Source organism: Amblyomma mixtum, chromosome 1 (genome assembly GCF_055824585.1).
Source record: "Amblyomma mixtum isolate Tamu chromosome 1, ASM5582458v1, whole genome shotgun sequence".
Classification (NCBI taxonomy): Eukaryota; Metazoa; Arthropoda; class Arachnida; order Ixodida; family Ixodidae; genus Amblyomma; species Amblyomma mixtum.
The window spans coordinates 439320-459063 of NC_143012.1; the positions used below are offsets into that span (position 1 = coordinate 439320).

At 46.1% G+C, this 19744-nt stretch overlaps 1 protein-coding gene across 2 annotated transcripts in view; it reads left to right on the forward strand.

Annotated features, from left to right (window-relative positions):
• The window catches only part of rictor (rapamycin-insensitive companion of Tor), a 149900-nt gene extending 130757 nt beyond the window's left edge, over nt 1-19143 (forward strand). For both annotated transcript variants that reach the window (XM_089587658.1, XM_089587669.1), the window contains exon 27: nt 17307-19143. In XM_089587658.1, the coding sequence (XP_089443784.1) occupies nt 17307-17387 (81 nt within the window). In that variant the 3' untranslated portion in view covers nt 17388-19143. The remainder of the gene's footprint in view (nt 1-17306) is intronic.
• Nucleotides 19144-19744: the final 601 nt, after the last annotated feature.

The following is a 19744-nucleotide window of genomic DNA, read 5'->3' on the forward strand; positions in this document are numbered from 1 at the left end:
GGTTTTAGCACAGGCTCTTTACCTTTGTGCTGTCTCTTTCCAGGTAAATTGGCTTTTGAGGAAAGGAAACGGCTCAGTATCTGTCTCACATATCTCGGTGGACACCTGAACTGCACAAGAAGGGAAGGGAGGAAGGTGGGAGTGAAAGAAGAAATGGAGAAAGAGTTCGCGGTAGTGGAGTTCTCCGAATAATTTCGACCACCTGGGGATCTTTAATGTGCACTGACATCGCACAGCACACGAGCGCCTCTTGCGTTTCACCTCCATCGAAACGCGGCCGCCGCGGTCTGGTTCGAACCTGGGTACTCCGGCTCGGTAGACGAGCGCCTTACCACTGAGCCACCGTGGCGGGTGACAGTGTCACGCTGTGGCAAGTTGAAATCACTGTGACAGGCTTTCGGTCCTGCCTTTGAAGCGCCATGATTCCATGAGAGAACATGGTCTCACACTGACCTTTCTTCAGATGCAATCCTTTGAACTGTTTCGGCATGTTTTTCCTGTTCAGTCGCACCATTCCCACAGCATTGGAGCCACCATTTTTGATTGCCAAGTAAAGTTTGGGTGACGAATACCAGTTCTCCAAGTAAATGGTGTGGCCGTCAGCGAGCCTGTCACCAACGAGGTCAGTGACGACAGCTTCACTGCACAACATTGAAGAAGTTGCGTCTGACTTTGTGTAACGAGGTCAATGACGACAGCTTCACTGCACAACATTGAAGAAGTTGCGTCTGACTTTGTGTTTTGCCCAGTGTATATAGAAAAATTCAGGCAATAGCCACTGCAAGGGTGGAAGAGCGGGCTAGTTGGTAGTTCATCTTGAGGAAAAACACAGCGCACTCCTAAGACACGGACAAAGAAAGGCAACGCTGTATCGTCTTGCCTTTCTTTGTCTGTGTCTTAGGAGTGCGCTGTGTTTTACCTCAAAAATAGCCACTGGATGACTCGCAAAGCTTATGAAAATTGATCCCAAAACGCGCACGCTTGGATGGGATGAATTGCATGTATTGCAGGCGTCCGCGGAATTTCATGAAACTTTCATCCACAGCAAGGCCCTCTTCAGCAGAGTACGTGCTTTTGAAAGCTTTCAGCAGATAACAACTGGACGAAGCTTACAGAGCCTATCATCAGAGCTTGTGGCTTCCGCACGACAAAAATGCCAAAACCGCTTCCGTGGCATCACTTCTCCAAAAATCGGGGTTCTGATCACACTCCTTTCTGACCAGTACGCGTGTATCGAGCTTTTTTTTTACTTGCCTCATCAAGATACACGGCGCAATGTAAAGCTTCACGTCTGCTGTTGTTGTCGGGAACTGTGCAGGGTCTGGCTTTGAAAGCTGGGTCTCTCTTGCAAAATCGTTTGTGTACTCGCAAACCGATTCCCACATCTCATTATTTAGTAGGGCATTTAAGGATTCTAGCGGAGAACTTGTGCTTGTCAGGGCCCCATTCATGCACCTTTTCAGCCCAGGTGATCCCGTAAATGGAGCTGTCCTTACTTTTTCCGCACTGTCGTTGTCTTTCCAGATTCATTCAACCATTTTTGGACGCTTAGCTGTCAAGGCACATGGGCTGTCTTCATGTGACTCTGGCTCAGAACCACTGTCTAGGCCGCTGTCATCCTCGGATGACGGCTCGGACGAGTCATACTCTTCATTAGACATGTCGTCGCCATCGCTATCGAAGAGAACGACCAGAATTTCCGCGTCACAAAGGCCGCGTCGCCCTCTGCGGTCAGCCATTTTTTTTTTGAATAGGTCAGCAGTCAACAAAACGCAAAAAAAAAAATGAAAAAACGTTTCTAGCACTGGTACATGCTGCCACCTGTTTCACAAACAAGCAAGTATTTTTCTTACAAAACTACAAGCAGTGCCATCCATCAACAACTTTGCAAAACACAAAATAAGAAGCGACCGTCGTCTTGCCGGCTTTGTTAATACCGCCACCACGCGCAACCCCGGCGATTCGCTGGCTTTGGCAGCGAATGGGTTAAAATTGTGCTCTTTTCTTTATCACAAATATCTCAGTACTCTTTAGTTTTAGCCAGGGTGTCGAACCGGAATTTTTTCGGGTTCGGTTCAGGTTCGGGTTCACGCCTTTCGGGTTCAGTTCCGGGTTCGGCTCCGGAGCGACATTCCGTTCCGGTTCGAACCGCTCCGGATAGCGTCGAACCGGTTCAAACGGGTTCAGACTATAAAAAATGGCTGAGGCTTAGCTAAGGTTAAGCCTAGTCAGATGCGAAGCATATTGATGGCTAGGCTTGGTAATACATGGCTTTCCTTGGTTGAATACTTGGTCATTTTAATACAACCACTAGAAGCCTTCGTCGTGGGGGAAGACAACGGCATGGCTACAGCGGAACGCCGACTAACCCCGAGACGCGCGTTGGGTGAGCGCCTGGATTGCTACGGAAGCCGCGTCTGCCTGCCCAGTGGAGCGAGCGTTTCACCTACACCGAGTGTGAACGCGCGTTCGAAATGCGCGGGAATGCCGCTCGAGGACATTCCGGCGTCTGTGCGATGGCATCGTTCTCCCACTCCCAGCGCGTGACGGCGATCTGTCGGAAGCAGTGTCGCGCACAACCACAGCGACGGCGCGAGGTGGGCCCCCGTTTCTCCACTGTCGCGACGTCATCGTGTCACGTGGTGTGGCATCATCGTGTCACGTAATTTGGAGGCGCACAACCACAGCGACGGCGCGAGGTGGGCCCCGTTTCTCTACTGTCGTGACGTCATCGTGTCACGTGGAGTGACGTCATGTATCACGTGATTTGGAGGCGCATAACCACGGTGAAGGGCTGAAGTGGTAGCTAAAGTAGTATGCTTCGCATAAAAATTCTGAACGTAGGTTTTTATTCAACCTTGTTTTTCTGCTTACTTTTCTTTGTGAAATCAACATATAAAGCAACACTGCAAAAGTTACTCAATGCGAGATGTTTTACTGTCCGCGGCTAAAGGATTTAAATTTACTCAAGAGCCGCGAAATCAAATGAACTCAGAATTAGTGTACACTGGCTTTGTGAACTAGACTCTATCTGATGAGCTACATAAAAAAAAGCTGATGGATTTTTCATCTACGAAACTTTTAAGCTTCAGCAGTTTCGGAGTCCCCGTCAGGCGAGTAATGGGTCTCTCTTGAAGCTCGTGTCAATTGGGAATTTCTCCGCCGCAAAATGCTTAAGCGGGCGCCGTCAGGACCGCTGCATGCGCCCACTATGAGCGGAAGTTGCCTTGTATTTGCAGGTATATACAGTAAAGACACCATTTTGTCACCCCAAAAGCGGCTTGCCAGTCACCCCCCACTCTGGCACACCTGCAGCATACATCTAGAGAGTTTACCAAAAATATTTTATTTTCATCACCTGCCTTCCCTTCAACTAAGGCATTGTGGCTTTAAATAAACGTTTTCATCATCATCATCATCACCTGCTCTATATCGCCTTTGTAACTCGCATTATATATCTCGACCACCTATAGCTCGTTTCTTCAAAAACACAGCTAATCGTGGCTTGTCGCTAGTACAGTGTAAAATTAAGATTTTAGCCTATGCTGATGTCGCCGTCTATTGCTCTGATGAAAAGAGCATGATAAAAAGGCAGGCTTGCATTGGTTGAGGACACTTCGTGTCTGCACGGACACAAACATGCGACGTCTTCAATGCGACGTTGCGTTGTGACAATGCAGCGATTGGTGCATTGCGAGAGGAGGACCGTAAATTCGTTAAAATAGAATTTTTGTTACTTTTCTGGGACGTTTTCAAAGGCAGCCCATGCGTGGACAGATTTCCATGCTACCTTGATACAGATGGTGAGTGTTTTGTCCACTAACCTGTTTCATGATTTTTATTTTCCGAAACCGATAACCACCGCTTCCTGGCAGCTGTGCTTATTAGGTGACTAAATGCTCATCTGTCTTTTATGTACATAGCCGTGAGGGAATTTTGCGCTGACACACTCGATTTCCTAAATATTCGCTTTTCTTTACAATACCTTCACGGCTTCTCCAGAATACAGCTGACAAAGCTCCTGATCGGTCATTACTTCCTCTACGTGCAGCCTTACCTAGCCTTTCTTGACGGCCTTATATTAAGGCGAGTTCAGAGGATGTACATTCAATGGGCCCCAAGAACCTTTCTTAGACTTCAAACGTCGACCATACGTGTCAGCACATGCCATCGAGCCAAGGGTACGTTTGTGCCATGATCAGAGAATTGCTACATCTGCAAGCAAGGAGGGACAATTGAACAACGAAATTATTTGAGACGCTATGTTCGTTTCAGACATAGCTCGCTTCAGCAGCCTCTTAAAAAGGACATTGAGGTCATGCCTTACACTATAAGATTTGTGCCAGTAATGAAGGACACCGGAATTCCGTGTGAACTTTTCCTGTTAATAAGACTGCTTATCGTGTGAATAAGCTGTATGCTTACGCACAATTGCCACTTTCGGCCAGGTCACTGTTCAGAGAACAGTTCATTTCAGCTCAGAACGTACATGCTGCGAAAGTTCAACCTCCTGACTGGTAGCCCTTTCTTGACGTGTGCGTATTCAGGAATTTTTATGTGCAGGCAGAGCAAGGGAGTGATAGTGGCATGAGGCCGTATGCCGACGTCGCGGAATTCGACCCAGTCAAGTAAGGCAAGACGAGGTCAGGGAGGTTTCTATATTCTATGCGGCCACAATAAAAAGAATCTTCAAAGATGGCCGATTAGCCTAAGGCATCAGTAAACGAAGCTTCTCTGTTGCGGCCGCCGCCACTGGCTTGATTCCCACTTAGCGTTAGAGTATTGTATGTAGTTGGTTTCTTTACTGCGTTAGCAGTATAGTCTCCTTTCTCAAAAATTCAAAAATTTCCGTCTGTCTGTGTGTGTGTGTGTGTGTGTGTGTGCGTGCGTGCGTGTGTGTGTGTGTGTGTGTGTGTGTGTGTGTGTGTGTGTGTGTGTGTGTGTGTGTGTGTGTGTGTGTCAATGCATGCGTGCGCTTAAGCATGTGTTTGGTGGGCGCACATCCGGGCACTCACTGGCAAAAATTTGACAGACAGTTGCAATTGTCGGTAATGCGAAGTTTAAGCGCAACTCATCACACGCTACCTGGCATGTGGCGTACGCTGCTAGCCACTCTTGGGGTCTTCCCGTGGCTCTGCTACTTGGACAACCGGCTACGCCGACTACGCCGACTACGACGCGCAACTGGGGAATGGACGCATAATAGCTGCGGTCTAAAATGCCCCATCTACCTGCAGCCGATCTACCTGAGGTGGAATGCTGTGAGTGCTGCAGGTGTGCCGTCGCAAAGCGTTCTACAAAAGAACGCGAAAACGCTAGCGAATCCTGCATCTGTGGTGCAAAAACTTGTCTTTGAGTCGTCGCGGTGGTGAGCGGCGAGATTACAATAAGTTGGAAATTTTCGCTGGGACGCGCCGCTCAGTTGCCCATTCGCTTGCATGTGAACCAACCTTAAGCCTCTCTCCTCAGACACAAACAAGCCGAAGCGAGGGTTCTCGCACAGCTCCCGCCCTCACCGTTCGACCACGTTTTTTATGTGGCACTCTCGGTAAAAGAAGACGCATTGCGTTCGCTGCTATTGACGAGGGTGGCGCTGGTGAACTCTCTCATGGTTCGGTTTCACTGCACGTAAGTACCCCTGAAAGCCAGAAATATAAGACAATCGCAGCCGCAGCGCGGAGGTAGGCAGACAACTTAAATTTCCTCACTGTGCGCTTTTCTGTACAGCCTCCACAGAAGAAGGCAGACGACTCATGTACTTACAGGGTATTTGTTTCCTCTACTGTTGTACCGGCAACCTATTCTGGAGTTCCTTAACACCAGTGCTTTAAAACGTGTTAAGTGAATGTACATTTATTTCTTCTGCTGCAAAAACGTTCTTCTCTAAGCTTCATACACCGACGCTGCCTGTCAAGGCATTACTTCATGCTGAGGAGATGTTTGTGTCATGGACGGTAAATTACCGCCTGCTCAATGCGACAAAGACCATTGACCATTGTTTTATTCTGCGCAGTGATGCTACGTTCTTCTGGGACATAATTACGGCGAACGTACACTTGAGAAGGGCATTGAAATCGCACGGATTAGTACCCGTTTTTTGCCAGTGGAGAAAAACTGTGTTTTGCCGTGTGATTGACTGTTTAGTCTCAAGAACCGTATGATTGATCGCCGCCGAATCACCGCCGAATCACCGCGGTCATCGAAATCTTTGTTCCGTGAGCAGTGCGCTTTGGTGAGGGGAGTATATGTTGCCCTGGAAGGGCCGCTTTGCTGGCGCTCCTATCTATATGCATGGGTGTGCCTCTCAGATGTTCAGGGAGGTGGGGACGTGCAGCGGTGTGGTGGGCTCGTTTTACACAGCCTGGTGTTTTGTGGCATGGGCTTACTCCGATTTTCCTTTTCGGCACTATTTCCATGCAATAAATAAAAAATCGTCGCCGTAGCTCAGTTGGCAGAGCACCGAACACAAAATTCGGAGGTCGGGGATTCGGATCCTATTGGCGGCATGTTTTTTTTCAGTTTAATCAATTATCGTTAAAAATAATTACTCTTTAAGCTCCTATTGATGAACACCGCAAATTACTTTTAAAAAAGTACATCCCCTATGCTCCTTGGTTTCGGTTATTGTTGGCTTCCCTCATGTGCGGCAGAGAGGCAGATATAAGCCGCACGTCAGAGAATTCAAGATGCAGCAGTCTGAGGACAGCGTGACGAAGCTGCCCGCTAGCGATTGATATTTTTTTTTATATAAGCAGAAGAATTTCAGTGCATCGACATAACAGAAAACCACTTCATCACAGTTACATTTCATTTCAGTAGCCCCTTTCTAGGCGTTTATCACATCTCAGCGAGCGCATGTATTTCCGCATGGCCTCTTTGTGTAATCACTATTTTCTTTTTCTAAGTATCGTACCCCTGCTACATGCCAGCCTTTCATTGCTTATTTCCGTCGCGTGCCACAAAGAATGTTCGGATTCTTTAAAAAGAAAGCGCATATGTATATTTCTTTGTTTTGTAATAATAGTATTATGTGTGTTCTGAGTCAAAGCGGCGCGGAGTCTATCAGGAACGCTGTAGTGGAGGACTCCAGATTATCGTAAACCAGCAGGGATTCCTCAAAGTGCACTCACATCGCACAGCACACACGCACTTTTTGCATTTCGTCGCTATCAAAATGCGACCTCGCCACCGGTATCGAACTCGCGACCTTGACATTAGCAGCCGAGCACCACAACAACTGAGCCATCGTGAGGGGTCTTATTCATTATCTGCCATCTGAGACAAAGAATGCCTCAGAAAGTAAATGTTGCACAACGTAATTGGATCATTGCGCCTATGCTTCACATATTTATGGTACTCGACACAAAGAAAAGGAAACCATTCTCACTCAGTGCTTTACAAGTTAAAGCTGTGCTAACAGTTCGAGTAAAGCTGTACGTAAGCATGTGAAAGGGGGATACTATAAAATATAACATCTCACGTCAATCTGGCGTAAAATGCTTTAGAATTAGCAAAAGCACATTGCGGAAACGCCAATTAGCTTTCTTCCTAGACACGAGACTTCTTTCAGTTTTTTTGTCGAACTGGATGCAATTTCGACTGGATGCCATTTTCTCACTGCATAGCGCCGACAGCTTTCGCTGGGTAAATCTGCGTGCTGGCATATGCCGTTTGGTCTGAAAAAAAAAAGAAAAGAAAGTATGCCGTGTTGCACAAAATGTGCGGCTGAACCGAGTCCCGAACCGGTTCGGAACGGTTCCTTTCAATCGTTCCGGTTCGGGTTCAGTTCCAAGATGGCGAAAAAAATTTGGGTTCGGTTCGGTTCCAGTTCCGGGCAAAAATTCGGGTTCGGTTCCGGTTTCGGGTTCAGGTTCGGTTCCGGTTCGACACCCTGGTTTTAGCTGCAATATTTTGTTTCAGTTGGTGTTTGGCCTGGGAACGAGGCTCGCAGCGACCCCTCGATCGTGATCCTTGCAGTTGAGCAGGATCGTGGTCGATCGCGACTGAATTCGCCGTGTAGCAACGCCGGATCTGCATCGAGTTCGATTTCGATCGACTTGATTGCGATTGAAAATGCCCATGTGACAGCAGTATTAGAAGTCGTCTCAAAGGGCAAAAAGAACGATGTCGCCGCCCAGTTCGAAATAACGCAGAGCTCGTTCTCCACGATTTTGAATTCAAGGGATTCAATAATCATCTCCCTAAAGAAAGGAACACGTGGCTTGCGGAAAAGGGTGAAGGCAGCGACATATGAAGATGTCGATAAAGCTGTTTCCAAGTGGTTCTCGTCATCCCAAGCGCAAAACATCCCCGTCGGTGGTGTGGTCCTACAGCAAAAAGCGAAAGTTTTTGCCTGCCTTCTTGTCCACCACGACTCCCAGGCGAGCAGTAGGTGCTGCATAGGTTTAAGGCCAGGCACTCAGTTGTCAGCAAAAACTTAAGCAGAGAATCATCTTTGCCTGACGCTACAGAATCAGCCGCCTGGATTGAAAATCCAGTTCCTGAAATCCTCGAGTGTTACGATCCGGCAAATGTCTATGATGCCAACGAAATGGCATTGTTCTAGTGGTTGCTGCCACATCGCACACTGGCATTGAAAGGCGATCGTGGCCTGGCGGCAAGCACAGCAAGCTGCATGTCACAAGCCCTCCTGTGCATCAACATGGATGGGAGTGACAAGCATTTGCCACTAGTAATTGGGCACAGCTAGAAGCCACTGTGCTTCAAGTATGCGTGGCAGCTTGAGATCGACTACGCGTATAACAAAAGCGCATGGATGATCCGCGACATTTTCCGCAGTTGGCTGCTAGCACTTGAAAAGGACATGAAGGATGCTGGACGCCGCATGTGCCTTGCACTCAACAACTGCTCCACTCACCACTTTTGGGACTTGGACCAAGCTGGCACATGTGGAACTGAGGTTCATTCCACCAAACTGCATGTCACTCATCCAGCTGCTTGATCAAGGCATAATTAACAGTTTGAAGTGCTCTTATCGCCGATGGCTGATTGACAAGCTGCTGCCTGGCATCAGTCAACGAAAGTCTATTTGTTTCAAGCGCTCGAGATGCTGTCCGCATCTTGAAATGCAACACCGAAGCACATAATCAAAAACTGCTTTCGTAAAGCAGGCCTATCAGTAGCCGCGGCCACAGCAGCTTGTCCAGAGGGGGACGAAGAAAGTGATGGTTTGCCTGAAAATGCACAAGAGCAAGAAGCCTGCTCTGCCGGAGGGCGCCGAGATAGACGATTACGTTCTTGGCGATTCCTGTGTCCTTGCTACAGAAGAGGTGACCATAGAATCAATCTTGAAGGATGTGATCAGGGAATCTGAAGGTGAGAGCAAAGCAGACCGTGAGGACGGTGTGACGACGCTCCCTCCTCTACGCGATTGACATACTGAGGGGCCGAAGAGGCCATGTGGTCCTTGTGGGCCTGAAATGTCGTTGCTGATGGTTAAGAAGGCCCAAAAGAAAGTGATGGCCGAGGGTCAACATCAAGTTCTGAAACCAAGCAGCTCATTTGGGCCGATCTCAGTCAGCATACCGCGTACACCAATGTAGTTTCTGCGTTGTATTTAGCTTTGCCACACTACGCCAACGCCGATGCTCGGCGGACATCTCAACGACCCGTAGCTGACAGCGCATCATCGAACCAACCTCCTGGTCAGAATCAGTTTATTGTAGTAAAAAAAAGAAAATGTAAGGTGGACAAATTCATACGGAAGGAGGTCCCGTAGTGAGTGACTGTACTCGGGCCTCCTATATCATTAAGTAAAACAGTAGTAATTAGTGAAACAGTAACTGCAATAAAAACTCATTGAACACTTGTGTAGTTCTCGCTATCGGCAGTGGTACAGTTAATAAAGAAAATGGGGGTACAAACAAACATAGGCATATTCTAGTAGTACATAGCTAACGAAGTTATACAATATAAAACAAACAGGAGAGGAAAACGTGATCGCTAAATTTGTGCTTGCAACATACATGGTCTGTTCTGAAAGTAGTAGGACTCATTTTTTTAAACAAAATTTATTCAAGAGAATAGTACAAACGATTACAATTTTTCAAGGTAGCACCCTTCCGCACCTACTCACTGCTGCTAAGGAGTTTTACAATTTTCGTACGCCTCCAGGAACGCCTGGACCGGAATGCTGTTTAGCTCCCTCGTCACGGCCTGTTGAACCACCTCTACCGATCCGTGATGTTTCCCCTCGAGCGTCGATTTTATTCTCGGGAATAGAAAAAAGTCTGGCAGGGCCAAGTGGAGGCTGTAGGGGGGCTGAGACAGCGTTGCCGCCTTGTGCGGGACAAAAAATCGGGGTCCTCATTCAGATGACGAAGAAGATCCTACCGGTTGGCCTTTTCCTCCTCTGACAACACTCCCGGCACCAACTTCGCACACGCTTTCCTCATGGGTAAGTTTTCTGTCACGATCCCAAAAACTTGGGTTTAAGGAATGCTCAAGTCATCAGCAATCATTCTGATAGATCACTGTTAAGTAAATGTTTCCCTCGCTACACATTTTCGTTGGTCTTGCTGGTCGAAGGGCGTCTGAAGCGGTCGTCTTCCTCCACTCTTTCCTTACCTTCTCGGAAAAGCTTGTGCCTATCAAAAACACCTGATCTACCCATGGAAGCATCACCGTAGGCCTCCTTAATCATGTTGTGAGTCTTTCTGCCCGTTTTACCAAGATTAACTCAAAATTTGATCGCGTATCGCTGATGCAGTAAACGCTCGACGATTCTGCGTGACGAGACGTTTCGACAGGGGTTCACAGTACAAGCGACCTCCTCTTTTTAACGGCCGAGAGCCGACTGCCGATTTTCCACAGCATTCCCAATATCCCCCTTCAACGATCCTGCACGCGCAGACCACCTCTCGTCCGCCCGTTCGCCCAGGAAAAAACCAGTCCTACTACTTTCAGAACAGACCATGTATAATGCACAGTTCATAAATATGCTATTAGCTCCTGTGCAGTTAATTTAATAAGTGTATGATTTGGAAAACCAGCTTAATCATTCTTATGAAGAATTTGTTTTTTTTTTAGCTCATTTTTGTATTTACATAGTGGATTTATGTTTCTTAATTCCACAGGTGAGCTGTTCCAGAAAGAAAGTGATAAAAAATGAACTGCTTGCTTGCCATAATTGGTGCGTACTTTAGGGACGAGTAGATTTCTGTTAATCACAAATCTTGTTGCGTTTGCTTTTGTAAGCTCTGCAGGGGTTATGCTTCTTTCAGAGCTAAATATCCTGGTTTCGTCAGCATATAGTATATATTTGGAAGAAGGAAGGCAATTAGGTAAACTGTTAATATAAATTAAAAATGATATTGGGCTGAGAATAGATCCTTGTGGCACACCCATGTTAGATAAATAACTCTTAATTAGTAATAAAGGCAGACCAGTTATACCTATTTCTTCCAGCTTACTAAATAATATTTCATGATGATTTATGTCAAACGCTTTTGACAAATCAACGAAAACAGAGCCAGCAAACTTACGCTCATCTACGGTAGCCTTTAGCTGGTCGGTTAATGTTATAAGGGCTAGCTGATTGGTTAATGTTGTAAGGGCTGGCTTCGTAGAAAGGCTTGGTGGAAAACCGAACTGCCTTGAAGAAATGATATTGAATTTAAGATATTTAGTCAAACGGGTCTCAATTAGTTTTTCTGTAATGTTACTGAAAAAAGAAAGGATGTAGGTGGGCTGGTAATTGGTTAGATGGGAACGATCGTTTTTCTTGAAGATTCAGGAATTAAAACGTGTTGTAATGTGATGTTGTAACAAGACTGACATCACATTGCAACAACACGATGCCTCATTGCCGTACCAGCCAATACCTTTCGCTGTCTTCACTACGCTTTGCCCGCACAGCCATGCCGCGAGACTGCTCTTGGTCCTGTGGCTGCTGATTTCGATATCAGCTGCTTGTTTAGCAAGCAGTCCGTGTATTCACTAAATGTGATTAAAGATAATTCAACAGTATTTGGCATTTACCGCGTCGACTGCACCTCAGCTCTGCTTTTGTTTACATAGCTGCATCTGTATACCAGCAGCAACTGCACATTTGTTTGACGTGAAATGTAAGCCGCGTTCTACTTAGAATGAATAGTCTCTTCTCTTTTGCGTCGGTTATATGTTTACTTGTTTACGCAGGGTGATAACTCTCCCAGAAACGCCGATGAATGCAAGTGCCAGCCTGGGGAATGCTTCATAGCCAAATTGTTGACACAGCGTCGATTTGTCCAATATACTTGATTTTAAATTGCTCTATCTGGAAGCATGTGGGCCTATTTTCAGTAATTAAAATAATTTAATTTGCTGACCACTAGCAACGCAGACAACTGCTGCTGGGCGCCTGCAGCTTTGTTCTGCAGACTGGATTACAGTGCTTAGGAGTGACGCTTCCCAATCGATGTACATGCATCCTAAGATGTAAGCAAACGTTGATTTCAGGTCACTGTTGTCAAAATTATGCTCGATGAACATTTGTATTCTCTAAAACAAATGAACTTGCTCTCCACAATCACCGACATTGCGCATTCGAATCCCATGGACTGATAAGGCCTACTCGTACCGCTGATGAGTGCCAAAGGATGAACATGTGAAGTGTAGTAATAATAATACAGAGAAGGTATAGACAAGAGCATTTTGTCAGATCACTGTCTCATCTATGTGAAGGTTTCGTTCAGCTGCCGATGCTGGTGCTGGCTGGTGCGTCAGTAACGGCTTACCGTATATATATATATATATATATATATATATATATATATATATATATATAATGAACCCACTCGCATAATGAATCCCCCCCCTACTTTTCACCTCGAAATATGAGATTTTTTTCTCGCGTAAAAGCTGCGTGCTGATCTTCAGGGCCATATTGGAGCATGCTCGCGTTATCTCGGCGCGATTGGCCGGCACTGCTGACGATAACAAAGTCGACAGATCACGACGTGATGCAGCCAGCTTCTTTTAATGCGAGATACGCCGGCGGGGTAGCCCTTCACTGCGGCTTTTCTTCCCTTCGCTCACAGCTCGGGTAACCTCCTAGTGAGAGTGGTAATTTCCGCATCTTTCTTTTACCATAACCGCATGATTATTATTGCCTAATGCAAGAGAAATGCCGGAGACACGAGCGCAGGTGACGGGGAAACGAAACTTGGTGACCGCGCGCTTTTGACGAGGATGATGATGATCCTAAATGATCTGCTTGCTTAGCGCCATCTGTCAAACGCAAAACAAAACCTTGTTCATAGCGCCGTTTGTGCGCAGCAGCAGCAAAACGAAGTAAAGACAACGCATTTGGACGTCAGCCACCCGCCATATTGCTGGAGCTGCGTGTGAGTGGTCTGTGTGCTTTGACTTGTGCGTTGTGGTGATGGGTCGTTACACCAGCTACACGGCGGGTTTCAAGGTAAAAGTCGTGGAGCATACCTTGGAGTGCGGCAACTGCGCAGCCGGGCGACTCTTCAATGTCGACCCGGTGCGCGTGTGCGCTACTGGTGTAAACAAGAGGACTAACTGAGGGCTACCGGAAAAGATCGGCGCGCATTTCGAGGGCCCAAACAAAGGAAGTTCCCTCACGTGGAGGAAGAAGTGCTGAACTATGTGAAGAGGCTGCGCAACGAAGGATGTGCCGTATCTCACGAGCTCATTCAGAGCCACACGTGAGCCACTGCAAGGAGTCACGGCATTTCTGTTCTCGAATTTAAAGTCAGCAGTGGTTGGACAACTCGTTTTATGCTTCAAAACGGGCTATGCCTTAGAAGGCGTACGACGCGATGTCAGCGGCTGCCAGTGGACTGTGAGGACAAAGTGCACGACTTTCATTGCTTTGTGATACGTATCTGGGAGGAGAAGAAGTTCCTGCTCTCACAGATTGGGAATGCCGACCAAACGGCGATAAACTTTGATATGCCGCGGAACAGCACTGTGGACCTGAAAGGTGCAGAAAGCGTGCACGTGAGGACAACGGGCGCCGAGAAACAGCGGTGCACCGTAATGCTCGCTGTAACGGCGGACGGCAGGAAAAGCCACGGTTCGTTATATTTAAGAGGAAAACTCTTCCAAAAGGCACCTTCCCATCTGGGATTCACATTCGTGCCCAAGAGAAAGGGTGGATGTCGGCACAACTGATGGTCAACTGGCTCAAGACAGTCTGGGGACGGCGACCAGGGGCCCTTCTTCTGCCGTCGCTCCTTGTCTTAGATAGTTTTCGTGGCCATTTAGACAAAGACGTCCGGCGCCGAATGAGCGAGCTGCGAACAGACATCGCCATAATTCCGGGTGGCCTAACCTCAGTGCTGCAGCCACTTGACGTCTCTGTTAACAAACCATTTAAGGACAACGTGCGGCGGCTGTACGCTGAGTGGATGGCAGCGGGCAACCACGACCTGACACCGACTTGCAAGATACAAAGGCCAACCATCAACATGCTTTGCCGATCGATGAATTTTGGAAGCGTGGAATTTAATTACCCCCGAGGTGATCATCCGCAGCTTCAAGAAAACTGGAATCTCAAACTGCTTAGACGGCACAGAAGATGACGCGTTGTGGGACAATGACGACGACGAAGTTGCGAGCGACGCGAGCGAAAGCCTAGACTAGGAGAGCGAGGCCGAGTGACAATGCAAGACAGCCAAGCAGTGTGTGAAATAAATTTTTTGTTCAGTTCACATCACATCCGTGGTTTTTCTACAGAGGTAAGGCTGCGATTGCATTTTTTATCCATGTTGTGATATGAAATTTAATCGCCCGAAAAATTTCGGAAAGAAATTTTTCCCGTATAATGAACCCCCCCCCCCCCCAACTTGAAGTCAATTTTTCGGGAAAAAAAGTGGGTTCATTACGCGAGTATATGCGTACGTATTTTCCAATCAGCCCACCGACTGCCGAGTCATCACCATAGCACCTGGCTGATGTCGTGTTTTGCCGTTCATAGTATGTCATGTTACTATGCAGTTTTATCAATAATATTCACTGATATCATTCCCAAGTTTATACATCGCCAACTATCACTCTAGCAATGGGTCTCGATCGTGAGAAAGGGCACTTAACACGTTCACTGTGGCAGCGATTTTTGGAGCCCTAATCCCTGTGCGGCGTGCCCACCGGTGAGCCACATTTAATTTTCTTGAGTGTGTTGTGACAGTGCATAGCTACAATGCACAGAGAGCGACAGTGAAGCCAACTTCTTGAAACCGCCAATAAATGGCATCAGAGACATGGCGCGTGCACTTTCTGCAGGCTCTTTGATAAGTCAGAATTGACCCACGAATTTATCGCATGACTCCCTATTCATTGCTGCACAGCCAGAATACACGACATGACCCACAGTGCAGTAAACATGTTAAGAACTCTTTAGAGCTGAATTGAAGTATTCCAATACTTGGCCATGGGCGAAAATACAGAGGAAGCCCATAACAAGCTTTTTATAGCTTCAAAACATGGTGCCTCAACCCCTTTATTAAGATTACAATGGGGTAGCATTTTTAGTTAGATTCCTCCTGTGAACGACGCTCCTCAGTGGTGTAGAGGCAGCATGCCCAACTGGCGACCCGAAGGGCAGCGGTCACTGTTTTCAGTGGAGGTGTTTTGAAACGTGCCATATTCATAGATCGTGGGGAGTCCTCACATTAGCATGACTGGCACAGTGGTGCAGCAGTGTGCCACTGCTCCAGCAGGTGGTCGTTTCAAACACAGCCGCTGGTGGCGCTTATGAGACCCAGGTTGCTCTCCACGCCTCTCAACCAGGCACGAGGTCACCTGACTCCTCTCCACCGATCATTATTGTGATTGCCACCGTGCTACGTGGGGCACCTGCTTTTAGTGCGAAAGCACCACTTCGCGTAGTCCGACTGGCTCACCGAGTTTGTGTGAAGCTTGACCTCGAAGGTGACCTTGGCAAAGCCTAGCATGGCAACAGCCCATGCAGAAATAAAATAATTATTGCCGCGATTGAGCTTTGAGCCCATGGTGGCACGAACAGATCACTTTCGCTGGCTGCTGTACTAGAGCACTCGGCTATCACTGCAGTCGAACATGCGTAGTGTTAAACTGCAACATACTCATGCGCTCTGCATTGCATGCCGTTGTCTTCATCAACTTTCATCTGCGGTGCACACAGATGAGATAAGCTTAGCCTCGATCAGAGCTTAATCTGAGTTTAATATCGTCGCCAGACATGCTGATGACCCAGGAAGGCAAAACCATGAGCCAAACAGGCCAAACTCGTGAATTCGCATGTCTAAATCGGTTTAGCTATGTTAAAACCTTACCACTTTTTTCCATCACCCAGACAGACCCCAGCTTTTCTTGAGAATGGGACCTTTGAAGGTGCACTAAAGAGGAATCTGACCTCGTCTTTTTACCACGGGAACTTGATCTACACGTTCTAAGCATTTTTAGAAACTTCGAACTATTGCCCTGTGCGACCAATTTCCCTAATTTAAATCTGATTAAACTTCCCGGCTCCCGCCTGTTTTTGAACTCACCGCTGACGGTAGGAGTCACCCAACCTTTCAGCCAGTCCCGTGGTAGCTTGCCCGCTCTGCCATTGGCGGAGTGATACGTAGCGATCGGTGAAAGCAAAGAGTCCACGCGTATTTTTATCTCCGTGGGCGTAATTTGCAGCTATATAATCTCTGACTGGATCCATTTGTTAACCAAAACCTAAAAAAAACTAACAAAAAATGGAGATCGCTGCGGCAACCTGCATTGGAGTAATGCGAAAGTATTGATGCCTCCTTGCCACTCATCACCTCTATTTGCTCCTTTGTGCCTCTATTTGTTCATATTTTCCTCTATTCACTTAAATTCGCAACTACCCGAGAGGCACTCCACATTTTAGTCTTTTTAGTTCAAAAAGAGGCAGGAGCCGGACATTTAATTCGATTTAAATTAGGGAAATCGGCCACACAGGACTATAATTTGAAGTTTCTAAAAATGCTCAGAACATGTAGATCGAGTTCCTGCAGTAAAAAGAGGAGTTCAGATTCCTCATTAGTGCACCTTTAATGCTATGACATTCATGATTATTTCTGACTCATGCAAAAAACTACTTGCCTTCTATTTTTTGCTGCAGCTCTGAAGCATACAACACTGGAGGTCATGATCTAATCTTCTGTCACCTGCAGGATTTTAATTACTGCTTTTTTGACTGCTGCTAGCTGACATGAAGGTCGTGTCTCATGTTGTGACCTTGTGCAATTGTCCGAAAGCGTGGGGTTTGAAATTTGGGAATGGTGCAGAATGTGTTGAATTTCTGTAAACTTTTTGCTTCCATGCTTTTTTATTTGCAGCAATTTTTCGAGGAGGCTGAGTACATCTTGAGGATACCGCGCGTAGTGGTGATGCCGCCTAAAGAAGAATCGGAGGCATAGGTGTGTTTGCTGCTTTGTGACAGCGTGTGTTCTCAAGATGGCTGCCCACTGTCAAGCCTCTCCGCTGGCTTCCTTAGGCTGGCCACATGCTGAGACATGCTTCACCACATGTAGCAGAGGCGTTGCTGACAAAAGCCAAAGCATTGTCCTCCAAAGTCTGCGCCATTGTCACCTGAAGGCCGTAGGAGAGAGACAGTGCTCAGATGTTTTGTGAAGGTGTCATTCTTTTTCAAAACTTGTACTCTACACAAGGCCCCACAATTGAGTGCAATACAGGTGCTGGAGCCGAGGCCACTGCTGCGACAGCACTTAGCTAGTGCAGTTTGCTGTCAGTGCTCGGAAGCAATGACAGTTTTAGTGTCGTTGTTATGTGCGTGTAAATATAGAGAGCGGGGTGTGCAAGAATGCACAAATGTAATTGAAGGGGAAAAAAAGGAAATTGCGCAGATTTTCGACTTCCTGCGTTTCCTTTTTGTCAACGCACAAACGAATTCAGAACCCATGTGCCAAGTAGCTTTGTCACTTGTTCTCAGGTTTATTTCTTCTTCACTCCCAGACGTTCCTGTTTGGTTTTGCAATACAATGCTTGTAAATATGCACAAGTTTTTGTGGTGTACATGTGTGTGTATATAGAGTGCCTTGTGAGCTTTTGTGTATTTATAATTGTCTCCCTTGTATGGTGATGATGTTTTGGGCTAATAGTAGGTGTCATTGAATCAAAGCTTTTGAGTGGTTGTTATTTTGTAGAGTTGTTGCATATTTCTACTTATGCGCCTAAAAACATTGTGCGTTTTGATGTTGCCTTGCAATGTCGTCTATTGTGTTGGGTGAAATATCTAGATTGAGGAGAGCGTGAACTGATGTAAGATGCGAGAGCGGTTCAAATACATGACTGATCTTTAACTATGTTGCCAGCAATCATTTCAAATACTTTCTTTAGCATACAAAATGCATAGTACCATGCTGCCAAAGAAAAAGACAGCCCTTGGCACTTGCCTGTGGGTCTGTGCATTGGATTCGTTTATCATGGTGCGTCCTTTTGTAGCCAGTACTGTACGCATCAGGGCTAGTGTGTAGAAATGCATATACGAGGTTTATGGGAGAGCTTACTATTTGTCGGCTTCTGGTTGCTTGTGTGTGATTGACTTGTTGTCTGCTCTTAGTGAAATAGATGCAATCTCCTGAACTATGCCAACTATCCCATGCTTTAAAGTGTTCCCAATGAAGTGAATTTAACCGATGCATCTTCACGAGCTTTGATAGTGCTCATTACGATGGGCAAGTACGAAATGTTTTGAACTCGCTAGGATATTGTGAGTAGGAAAAGGAAACTGTAAGGTTGCCTTTTGCTGCCTTTGGAAGAAATTGAACAAAATACTTAATTTAATATAAGTATTGCTTTATTTGCCTCTCTGCTGATGATTAGTTGGTAGAAGGTTTATCCTTGAAGATAACCATGTCATTTGTGCTTACTCTGCAATGTGATATGCTCGTGTAGCAAAACCGGTACACTGTACTGAGTATTTAACCCTGTTTCCAAACAGAAATGTGTAATGCCATGTGCCTTCCCTGCCGTTTGACTTCCAGGACAACAACAGTATATATTTCTTCTATTTTCCTATGTGGACGGATACTTGGATATAGTATTTTTGCCTTTGTGGAGGAATACCAGTTTATGCTTTTGCCGAAACATATCAAAACAATAGTCCTGTTTGTAAAACTGCGATGTAAATATTAAACCTTCATTTTAGTGAAAGGCTTTCTTGTACTATATTTATCAAGTGTGCTTCAAAACAAAAGTTTCATGGCATTCGTAAGTATCATGAAAGTACTTTTTACTAGAGGTGTGCAAATATAAAATATTTTATTGCAAAACCCATTGCAACAGACGAATAGAAAGAAGATTAAGATAAACTTTATTTTCCATCAAAAAAGATGGGGGGAGATGGGGCTAAAAGCTGCAACTGCAGCTTGACTGATCCCCGCCCCCCTTCATGAAAACGACTGGTGGCACTTGACAGCAAAACACTAAACAAGAAAAGCATATCAGAAGAACAGTAGTTTTGACACGGTAAAAAGTACAAATGCCTATGGTAACAATACATGGCAACAAAACATGATACTAAACAAATCTAAGGAAAGTAACTTTACGTCATCACAAATGATGACTCACCATTCGATATAGCAGTGCACTTGCTTTTGAACATGGTTACCGAGAAAGGAATACATCAGATTTCAATGATTAACAACACATCTGTTTATAAATTATACAATATCAACTGCGGTTACATACAGTTTCCGTTTTATTGAAGAAAAATATGCTTTAAGCTGCCTAGAATTCAGCGCTAAAAAGTCTA